This window comes from Piliocolobus tephrosceles, chromosome 1 (assembly GCF_002776525.5).
Source record: "Piliocolobus tephrosceles isolate RC106 chromosome 1, ASM277652v3, whole genome shotgun sequence".
NCBI classification, from domain to species: Eukaryota; Metazoa; Chordata; class Mammalia; order Primates; family Cercopithecidae; genus Piliocolobus; species Piliocolobus tephrosceles.
The window spans coordinates 112,529,221-112,541,135 of record NC_045434.1 but is presented as its reverse complement, the minus strand read 5'-3'; the positions used below and the strand labels follow the sequence as shown (position 1 = coordinate 112,541,135).

The following is an 11,915-nucleotide window of genomic DNA, read 5'->3' as shown; positions in this document are numbered from 1 at the left end:
GTGCAAAAACTCAAAAGAAAGCCGGAGAGGAAGCGGTAGAAGGAAGCTTTCTCTGTCGCGTTTGTCTTTTTTTAACCCCAGAAAGGCGTGACGTGCTAACTGCCGTCGCGGGTTAGAGTCGGCGGCCAAACCCGCGCCCGCCCACGAAGTCCCCGCCCGTCCTCCCGCTTCCGCCCCGCCGTGCGCTGCAGGCCGCGGCCGCTGGGGGCGCCCCCGACCCCCGAGGCGCTGAGGCGGCGGTTCCTCCAGCCTCGCCTCTCCCGACTCCCAGACTGGAGGCAGCGGCGGCGGAGGCGGCGGCGAGCTGCGCACCGAAAGGACGCTCACCTCTCCGGACGAGCTGCAGTACGACCGCTCCTCGCGGGCGGTCGGGGTCTGCGCCGCAGCTGCCGCCGCGCTCCGGCCCAGGCTGCCGCGAGAGGCGGCGGCAGCGGCCCCGGCCGCGCCCCCGCGCGCAGCTCGCGGCCCCGGCCATGGGGCTGGGCGGATCCAGGGCTCGGCCAAGCTGAGGCGGCGGCGCCCGGCCGTGCGCCCAGCTTGCAGGCGCCTGGCTCTCACGATGATGAAGAAGAAGAAGTTTAAGTTTAAGGTGGACTTCGAGCTCGAGGAGCTCTCCTCAGTGCCCTTCGTCAATGGGGTCCTCTTCTGCAAGATGCGGCTGCTGGACGGCGGCAGCTTCACCGCCGAGTCCTCCAGGTAACTCGCCTCCCGCGCCTCCTCGCCCGGGTCTGCTTGGCCAGGGCTTGTTGGATAGGCAGCATCTCTCCTTGGCCCATTTGCTCGCCTTTCCCTAGGGACCGCTCTGAAATCAGTCGAATTTATTGACCTGCAAAGTGCTTTGCAAATGGGTTCTTCTCAGCTAGCCTTGGCTCCTGCGCTCCTGACTCCAGATGGTGCCTGTTATCTGCTCTTCCCTCCCAAATCCTCTAGAAATGGGAGCAATGGCCGGAGGGAGAGGATGCTTCTGGTTTCTCTTAAGACATGTCCGTATTTGTGAAATGCAAAGTAGAACTTGAGCTGTTAAAAACAAAAATAACACAGACTGCTGGAGTTCCAAGAGCCCAGCTCTGAACAGAAACCTAGGCTTAGCACAATTCTTTCTCCCTTGTAGATTACACGGGGACTTGGCCACCCAGTCTGAGACTGGAGTAGGCCTGGCCGGGCTTGACTTGAGTCAAGTGCTCCTGGCAGACGAGACAACGGTCTGTGCCTCATCAGAGAGCGGCGTCTTCAGTTAGACGCTAATGCTGGATGAATTAGTCTTGAAGCAGCCACTAGTGGATCTCCTTGTGGAGAGCTTAGAGCCAGACGGGGAGCCCAGGCCCAGCCCTCATTTTAAAATGAGCCCCTGGGCACTCCCAGATAGAGGCATTAGCAGGTTACAGAATGAAGCTATTAAATAATAGGTGTGGCATTAATAATAGGTGTGGCAGTGTTTCTTGAGTAATTTCAGAGCTACTCACAGGTTGACAGATGTACCCTAAGGTGCTTTCTTTAAATATGTATATAGAGAGAAAACAATTTTTTTAATGAACTTTTGAGTTCCTGAGATCAAGAAGGGTTAAAAGCTAATGTTTATTTTGCCCATATATACTGGTCTTAGACTTTATTTTTGCCCTAAAAATATTCTACTTAAAAAAAATTCAGTCATCCCATTTATAATGTAAAGGAAATAATGTCACTGGGTTGTGGAATTGGGGCCAGAAACTTGTCTTCTGGGGCTATATTGAAGGCTATGGAAGTCAGAAAATGTCTAGTTGGCTAAACCAAAGGATATATGAAATTAATAGTTCGCTGAAGACAGTTTTTAAAATTAAACTGTGCTGACACGTCAGTGGATATTCAGCTAAGTATTTTAAACACCTGTTAGAGAAGAATGTAACCTATTTTGGTGCAAAAAAAAACATTGGACTGTCTCTTAGTTGTGAAAAAGCCTAAGCCAATTCGTGAAGGTCCTGTTGGTGCAGGTGACAGTCTTACCCTGAGGCCTAGACTGTTTTTCTGCAGGGTCCCACGCCCAATGTCAGGCAGTTAGACTGGCGCTCCTGGGCCAGTGGTGACACCTGGTGGTCAGGGCATTTGTCTACAGGGCTTCCTTCCTACCTCTGTTATGTTGATTTGACTTACTTCCCACAAGTCAATTATTCTTTCGTTGTAGGCAGTCATTTATTCAGCCAATATATGTTGGCTTCTAAATATATTATCTTATTTAATTCTCACAGCAAGTCTATAAGGTAGGGGTCCCATTTTGTAGATAAATAAACTGAGGCTCAGAAAGCATAACTCACTTTCCTAAGGTCCCCTCAGCTGGTAAGTGCAATGCCAAGATTCTGATCAGGTCTGTGTAACTTCAAACAGGGTGATGCCAGATAAAGGAGTAAATCGTGTGCCATATATGAAAGTTTCTGAATAGGGAGCTTCCTAATGACTTTAATGAGCAAAAAGTATACTCCGCAAGACTTAGAAATGAAAAAGTTGAGTATCTTGGGTTAAACTCACGCCTTTTTCTTCCAACTAAAATTTGACTTTGATCAATTTGATTTTAAGTAAGATTAGGAATAGTGCTCTGTATAGCCAAACCAAAAAGCCATATAGTGTGAGGGAAATGACTCATAATAAGGAGCCTGTGCCTTTGACATAAGGTAGAGATAGTTGGTGTAAAGCTAAGAGCAAGAGTTTGGAATGTGGTGGGTCTAAGCTTAAACCCCAGTTCCACTGTGGTAAACCTGGATGGGTTACTTAGAGTCCCAAAACTTCTGTATGTGAAATAGAAACCATCACTGACATGTGGTGGTGTGAGATGATGTGCCCAAAACACCTGAACAGTGCTTTAGCATCCAGTTGGCATTTAAAGAGGAGACCAGGAACTTGTCCAAGAAGGTCCAATTGCTTTAGATGTGATATTTGATTCCTTTATCCTAACAACTACAAAATTGTTGATTTGAGAAGGAGGCCTCATTTTAGAAGAAAGAAAGAAAGAAAGAAAGAAAGAAAATCTGAAATATCTAAAGGAAGTGAATTATTTCAAAATCACAGAACTTTTAATTAGTGGGTGCCAGTCAAGGCAGTGCATCTCTAATTGAACGCTAGATTTTAACTTTTAAAAAATTGCTGTATGTGTCCCTTAAGGTCAGGTATAGTTAACACTGTAACATTTCTCCTGTAAAAATATGAAATGAATTACATAGAAAAGAGGTAACATAGCAGGCTAAAGACTGCTATTCTTAGAAAGGCCTATGTACATGGCTGGCCCTTGGCTGGCATCTGGGAGCTTGAATGGTAAATGGTTCCATACATGATATAAAACTACCTAAATGATAAGAGTGGCTCACTGTGCCTAGACTGTACAGAGTGGTTTATGCTAAATTCCGTCTGGAATTTTGGTTCTTGCTAGTCAGCCTGCATGACTGGCCCTAATACGAATTTTGGGCATTGAGTCTCTTATGAGTTTCCCTGTTAGACAGCACATCAAAATTTAATGCTAGGGAAATTAAGTGTGTGATGATTCGACTTTGTATCTTTATATTGTAGTAAATCTTAGCCTTGAGTAGGACTGTATGCTGAGTCCTGTGAGTCCTAATGAATCACCAAATTCAGGATTAGTCTTGGAGACTCCCCGATGGATGAACCTATATAAAATAATACTCATCTTGCTACAGAAAAGCCTTAGAGGCACACAGAAAATTACATATATAGATATAGATATAAATAGAGAGACCCAAATATATATAGGTCATATACATTTGATATATATATTAATATATTTGGCTTTGTACAACTAAACATGCAGATCATTTATTGTTCACCAAATATTGAGCATTTACCAGGTTTCTATTAATAGCTCTCCATCTGGGATTGTGAGAAGTACAACAAATATAAGGATCCACAAGGGAATTACTTCTAATGAAATTAGATCATAGATGTATAATTGCTTGACAGTAGAAGACAGTGTGACTTAGTGCCCAATGAATGGATCAGACAATATATGAGTGTTGTTGAAATTCTAAAGCAAAAGAGTTTATTTACAACTGTAATGGTTACTGATAACCACATTGGCATTTCAGTGGAGCACGCTAGGAGGATGAATTTGCATTGACAAAGTGAGGGTGGAAGGACAGCTTGAGCAAGTCATTAATAGGAGTTGATGATAGATCAGCCTAATTGCAGAGCCTTCATGTTGAACAGAAGCAGAAGATCAGATTAGAGAAACACTTTGAATACCATTGTAAAGAGTTTCTTTCTACTCTCTTTCTACAAATGACAGTCGCTGTCTACTGCTCGTAGGGTAAAATTAAACCCAAGATTCTTGAACTGAGTTGTGTGATTAAAGTGGTGTTTAACCTGGCTGATAGGCTGATGCTATTTGTATTCAAGGTTGGGTGGGGGGGAAATTAGAGATAGGGAGACAAATTAGGAAGCTATTAAAATAACCCAAGCAGGAGCTAATGAGAACCTGAACTCGGAGTTGTCTCATATAAGTGACTGATAAATGATAATGTTATGACAGATGCCTTGATGCCACGACAGAAGTAAAGAAGTCAGGAAAATAATTTGTTTTGTTTAAGGGGAATATTGCATATGGTGGTGGAAGATATGGTGGGTTAAGTTACATACTTAGCACTCTACATTTGAGGTGACGGTGAGCCTGATGAGTAGTTGGAGGCATTTATTACGGTATGTGGATTTCTTAGATGTTGTCTATTGAAGCCATATAGGACTGCTTACTAAACTTATTTAGAATTTCCTTACATTGTTTTTACCCTTTTAAAGATTATTACTGAAAAAAGGCCAGGCATAGTGGCTCATGCCTGTAAATCCCAGCACTTTGGGAGGCTGAGGCGGGCAGATTCGTTGAGCTCAGGAGTTTGAGACCAGCCTGGGCAATGTGGCAAAACCCCATTTCTACAAAAAATATACCAAAAAATTAGCTAGCTGTGGTGGTGGGCACCTGTAGTGCCAGCTACGCAGGAGGCTAAGGTAGGAGGATCACTTGAACCCCGGAGGCGGAGGTTGCAGTGAGCCGAGATCACCGCCACTGCACTCCAGCCTGGGCAACAGAGTAAGACCCTATCTCAAAAATAAATAAATAAAGATTATTAGTGAAAATTAATTTTAGAATCCAGTTTTTCTCAGTATTGTTTTCAATGAAGAGATTAGAAAAATATAAAGATTAAAAGGTAATTATTTGTGATAAATGTTATTAAAATGATCAGGGTAAATTGTCAGACTTTTACATGCCATAGTTAATAAAATATTTGGAAAATACATTGTACAATTATAGTGGTCTATTCAACTGAGGCTAAATTGTTGCCTAATAAAATATAGTCATGTATCCCTTAACAATGAGGATCTGTTCTGAGGAGCGCATCCTTAGGCGATTTCATCATTGTGCAAAAGTCATAGAGTGTACTTACACAAACCTAGATGGTATAGTCTACTACGTGCTTAGGCTATATCGTATAGCCTGTTGCTCTGCCCACATTGTATATTTGGTCTGTTGTTGACCAAAATGTCCTCATGCAGTACATGACTGTATTTCTGAAGATGTTTCAAAAGGACAATATTATTGTATTTAAATATTTTCACAGTACTTCCTCTGCAAAGGCATTTAAATCACTTTTGAGGTTTATTAAAACTGTCAGGGCAGGTTTGATTCAGGCCTACTTAAAGGAATAATTGGAAGACATTTTTCCTATATCTTTTAGAATTCCCTAGTTTGCCTTATTTTGTTCATCTTTTTTTGTGCTGATAGCCAAATAGTTTTCTAAGTTTCACATGAGGCTGTGGCAGAAACACATGTGAATTTGGGGAGTGTCCGGGAAGCTGATGAACACATCTGTGTACTGGACCTTTTACTTTGTAAACAAGCGGAAAGAATTTCTTTCTTTTGGCCAGAGTACATCCTTCTGTTTTCAAGATTTTAGTTCACTGCACATTGTGTATTTCTTTTTAGTAAACATTTCTTATTGAAAAAGTGATACAGATTCATGTGGAAATTTTAGAAAATAGAAAGGCAAAAAGAAAGGAACAAAAATTGCCCATAAATGAACCACCCAGGGATAATCACTATTATAAATATTTTAGTATAGAAATGAGGAGCCTTTATTGATCCGTACACATACATGTATACCCACGCTTCCCCACATGACTATCACATATCCTTTTTAAGCCAAAATGAGATTATACTATACTTAGTATGGTTTTTTACTTCATACATCTTTTCATGTCATTAAATATTCAATTACAAAATTATTTTAATAGATGCATATTATTCTATTATATGAGTTTCCATCATTTATTGAACCAAGTCACTTTTAAAGTCTCCTTTCCTTTTTTATTAATAGTTTTATAAATAAACTACAATAAACATCCTTATAACCAAGTTTGGTATACATCCATTATTATTTATTTAGGATTAACACTTAGAAATGGAATTATAGAGTCACAGGGCATGCAGATTTTTAAGGGTTTTGATATATATTTTCAACTTGCTCTTCAGTGCATTAAATTGATTTTTTAAGATCAGTAATCACTAACAAGCAGCAAATTATCAAAAGCTACTAGCAGTAGAAAGTACTATCTGACCATATGGCACAGAATTCTTTATACCCTAGATCCAGCAACCCCTCTCCTAGGTATACATTTGAAGGAATTGAAATCAGTATGTTGAAGAGAATTCTGTGCTCTCATTGTCTTTGCAGCATTATTTACAATAGCCAAGTTATTGAAACAACCTGAGTGTCTGTAAACAGATGAATGGATAAAGAAAATGTGGTACATACAATGGAAATTATTCAGCCTTTAAAAAAAAAAAAGGAAATCATGTCATTTATGACAACATGGATGAACCTGGAGGACTTTTTTTTTTAAAGTGAAATAAGCCAGGCACAGAAAGACAAATACTGCATCATCTCACATATATGTGGGATATAAAAAAGGTGAACTCATAGTGGGTGAGGGAACAGAGAGATGGGGAACTGTTGGTCATAGGGCACAGATGGGATGGATGTGTTCAGATCCGTTGTACAAACTGCTCACTATAGTTAATAACAATGTGTTATACTTGAAAATTGCTAAGAGAATAGATCATAAGTGTTCTCCAACAGCAAAAAAATAAGTGTGTGAGTTGATGGATATGTTAATTGGCTTGATTTAACAATTTCACAATATATACACATATCAAAACATTACATAGTACAGAGTGAGTATATACAATTTTTGTCAACTGTATTTTAATAAAGATAAGTAATTAAAATTTAAAAATTTTAATTAAAAAAATTCCTTATACCCTGACCAGAAATGGAGTCATCAATTCACATTATTAAAATACCAGGAATAATAGCAACTGACATTTATTTGAGCACTTTCCCAGTGCATCAGGAACTTTTCTAAGCCTTTACATTTAATCTTCAAGATATTCCTGTGAGGAAGGTACTATTATTATGTCATTATCATTATTAGTACCCTTGCCATTATTATTGCTGCTATTACTCTCATTTTATACCTGGGGGAACAGAAGCACAAAGAGATGCTGAAAGTTACTCAGCTAGTAAGTGGTAGAGCTAGGAGGCATTCTAGCTCCAAGGACCACTGTTAATCACTAAATTCTACTGCCTTTCAGGCTTTGTGTTGTATGCTTTCTCATTTTTATGTTTTATAGAAGTGGTAGATAAATATATAGATATACTATAACTTTTTCTGAATGTCAGTTTCAGAAAACTGGTTCCAATATGTGACATCATTAAACAGGTTACAAGACCTGGCCCCTTTAGATTTGAGGCAGTTGTATATGAAAGGTCAGTAAAGTGCAGCCGGGCATTTTTATGGGCTCATGCCTGTCATCCCAGCACTTTGGAAGACTGAAGCAGGAGGGTGACTTGAGCCCAGAAATTCAGGAACAGCCTGGGCAACGTAGTGAGACCCTGTCTTTGAAGAAAATTTAAAAATTAGCTGGGTGTCGTGGCATGCACCTGTATTCCCAGCTACTCAGGGAGAATGAGGTGGGAGAATCGCTTGAGCTTGTGAGATTGAAGCTGCAATGAGCCATGATTGCATCAGTGCACTCCAGCCTGGGTGATGGAGCAGGACTGTATCTCAAAAAAAAGAGAGAAAAGAAAAATGGTACTCAATCTACTTTTTTTTTCAAGATGTGGCTTTGTACAACCAAGTTCACAAAATTTAGTCACATTATTGGATAGTCATATCTTATAAAAATAGTATTAATGCCATTTTACACCAGTAAGTTAATATTCACCATTGTGTCACTGAGCCTTACATAGCAGGCATTTTGTAAATATTGAAAGAAAGCAAGTATTTGGAGAAAAGATCTGTTGTAGTTTTGCTAAAGATGACACATATACAGAGATCACTAAATTAAATATATAGGGAAAGTATATCCCGTTTTATCTACACAGCTTATGAAAAATTATGTTCAGTTTGGGGTGTATGCCTTTGAGGGTTATCAAATGGAAGTCCAAGGAAGGTATTGGGATTCTTAAGAATCTTGAGTTATGCTAATAGCAGAGGACTGGGGTTAGTCTTGAGAAAAGATAATGGTCTTCAAATACTAAAAAATTGACTTGTATATATGTATATTTTACATTCCTAATTTGATTTGATTCTTACAAAACCCCTTTAATAGAAGTAGAATACCATTGTCACCTGTTTTTGGTTTAGGATGAATGTCAGGTGCTATATAACAAGGTATTTTTAAAAAGTAACAAGTGGCTTAACCAAGATAGAAGTTTACTTCTTTTTCATATGATGTCCAAGCTAGTGTGGTAGCTGTGCTCTGTCCAGTTGTGAGGGGCCTGAACTCTTTTTGTCTTGTTGCTCTCAGGGTATTGTTGTCATCCACAGGGGCTAACTTGGCTTACCCCACATCCGAATTCCAGCCACCGGGAAGGAGGAGAGGGGAAGGGGAGGTCCCTTGTGCTCACAGTCCATTGACCAGAACATCAGCCCCATGCCACATCCAGCCCCAAGGTTGAGAAATGTAGTCTTTGCTGGGTGCCTATATGCCTAGCAAAACACTCAATTAGAATAAAGGGAGGAGAGGACAGATATCAGGATAATTAGCCTCTGTCATGCTGCTCTTTTAGACATGAGAAAGTTGATCCTTAAAAAATAATTTGTTCAAAGTCACATATCAGCTAATGAAAGATATTTGAAAAATTGTCCCATAAAGAGGGAATAGACTTATGCTGGGTGCAGCTGAGGACAGAACTAGGACCAGTGGGGAGGTGTTAAAGAAGGCATGTGTCTATTCGGACAATATTAAAACAAGTAAGTTAGAACATTTAGGAGAGTACAATAGTGAGTAGGCTACCTCAGTACTACTAACAGTTGAATGACCTCACCCTTTTGTCAGGAATGTTATTCATCATTAGGAGGATGGGTCATCTAGATGATGATGCTGATTATTCTTTTTACAGACAGTCTTACTCTGCTGCCCAGGCTAGATAGGCTTGAGTGCAATGGCACGATCATAGCTCACTGCAGCCTTGAATTCCTGGGCTCAAGTGATCCTCTCTCCTCAGCCTCCCGAGTAGCTGGGGCTACAGGTATGTGCCACAGGAACACGCTAAATTTTCTATTTTTGTAGAGATGTGGTCTCTATTTTTGTAGAGATGTTACCCAGGCTGGTCTCAAATTCCTGGCCTCAAGCAATCCTCTTTCCTTGGCCACCTAAAGTGCTGGGATTACAGGTGTAAGTCACTGTACCTAGCCTCACCTAAATGATTCTTAAGGCCCTTTCTAACTCCAAAATTCTATGATTAAGCTTTCAATTTTGTCTTTTAATACTACTCTTCCTAATCCTTTCATTATAGCTGGGTCTGGACAGCTTATATCAGCCAATTATATATGCATTTGTGTCTCCTTGATATCCTCTCCTTCACCCTTCTTTTAGTCAATCTATATTTCAGCCATTCTTTAAGATCTAAATCAGATATCTTCTCAGTTTTATACCCATACATGTCCAACCTACAGTCCACCCACTGCTCCTAACATGACTATACATACTATACCCTTAATTAATGTTCATTACTTGTTGAATGAATGAAAACTTTTCTCACCATCCCACTGTGATTTCACTTCTCACTCAATTCTTACAGTTCTTGTTGCTACCAGTCATTTCGCGCCAAATTTACTCTTTCGGTTACCTTCATGAAAAATTACCATACGGTGTACAATTTGCAGTAATAAAAACAAATTCAAGAATAGGTAGAAAGGTGAAAGTGTTTAACTGGGAGTTTTTTTGTCGGGGTAGGGTCAGGGGAAGTGTCATGAAAGAGAATTCCTTAGCAGGGTTTTTTTAAAAGTCTAGCTGGAGGGGAAAATGGAATGATAAAGGGAACAAAAGACACGGTGACATGAAGCAGTGTTGTGTTGAGGGCACAGTGGGTAGAGTGGTGTACAACTGCTGCCACATAGTGAGAGGGAGAGGAAGTGGTCATTTCAAGGAGCCTAGACTTGGTTCTGTGCTGTAGTTTAGGGAGCCAAAAGCAGGGAGTGATATGCAAAGTTAGTGGTTTGGTTTAGGGTTGGAATTGAAGAGAATTCTCATCTGACACGTGACCTTAGCTTTCTCAGTAGCAACCAAGAAAGGTAGAGTAAGGGATATGAGGATAATGATGAAAGATCAGAAAAGCTTCCGCAAGGAATGGGAGAGGAAGCTGACCAAAGACAAGTCCAAAAGTCCCACCCGAAATTTAAAAACATGAATTTTAATGATGGCAGTATACGCGTTCATGCAGTTTTCTCCAGCAGGGCTTGTACGTTAGGGATAGGAGGCAGTGGGTAGTAGAATTGATTCAGGTTTGGAGGTTTATAGGTATGTGGAAAGGCCTAAGGCAATTGGGAGTACTGGTGAAAAAGGAATCTAAAGAATCGATAATGGAGTCCAGATTTCATAAGGAGCAAAACCAGGCCAGGAATAAATAAGGAAAATATGGAACAGTTGGAGGATGAAGGCCTCAGTGATGTTAAAGGAAGATATGTGTGGAAGGAAAGGCGCTATGCAGAATTAGGTGGTGAGGAGGGGCTGTGCTCAGAGTGGGATATTAATGCTTGTGATTATTTCAGTAGAGCAGTCCACAGTTGGGTGTTGGTATGGATGTTGCTGAAATGGTGTGAAGAATGGCATAGGGCAAAGAACCCTGAGTCTAGGGCGTGTTGTTTGCATGGTATTAAGATAGCCCGAATGATTGCAGGTGTTGGATTGAAGAGAGAAAGACTGCAAAACAGCTACTTCAGTGTCACATCAACCTGGAAGGGAAGAGTGTGACATGAGCCAGACATGTGCCTCAAGCTTTTAAGCCCTAAGCTTAAAACTAGAAGAGTTACAGCCTGCGTGTGGCAATGAATTGTTCGGAGAGTGCTGGCACTGCCTCTGGACCTGTGGAAGATGGGGGTGGAGAATAAACATCGCCTCTGCTGTAGGGGATACAATACAGCCAGTGTCCTCGTGAGATAGCCGGGTTTCAGTTAGGCAATAAGAGGAGTGTTCTGTGAAGAGGCTGAGAGTATGAGGGTTTGTTTAATCCTGGAACAGAGGTTTCAGGTGGTATCATGGAATGAGTTGGGAGAGAGAGGAGCAAGAGAATGAGTCGGAGTGAGGAAGAATAGAACAGTAGGACAGAGCAGATTGAGGATTTAGGGAGAATAGGTGACCAAGACTTTCAGCTTAGATTTTTCGTACAGATTCCAGGAATGAAAGGTGTAATTTGAACTGACTGGCCTTAAAATTTTCAGTTTTCAATTAAAAGTGATACAAGACAGTTTCTCCGGCTGCTACTTCTTGGAGTGTAAAAATGAGGTTGCGTTAGGTCCTGCCACCCACTGCCTAGGAAGTTGTGCCTTCTTTTATTGTCTGTCCCTCTTTCTTACTGTCTCACACCCCTCTACTGACAAAC

General features: G+C 40.8%; 1 protein-coding gene across 1 annotated transcript in view; it reads left to right on the top strand.

Moving 5' to 3' along the window:
- Positions 1–445: 445 nt before the first annotated feature.
- The window catches only part of FAM102B (family with sequence similarity 102 member B), a 69,121-nt gene continuing 57,651 nt past the window's right edge, over positions 446–11,915 (top strand). Inside the window, exon 1 of the mRNA XM_023196245.1 lies at positions 446–696. Within this exon, the coding sequence (XP_023052013.1) occupies positions 560–696 (137 nt within the window). The 5' untranslated portion in view covers positions 446–559. The remainder of the gene's footprint in view (positions 697–11,915) is intronic.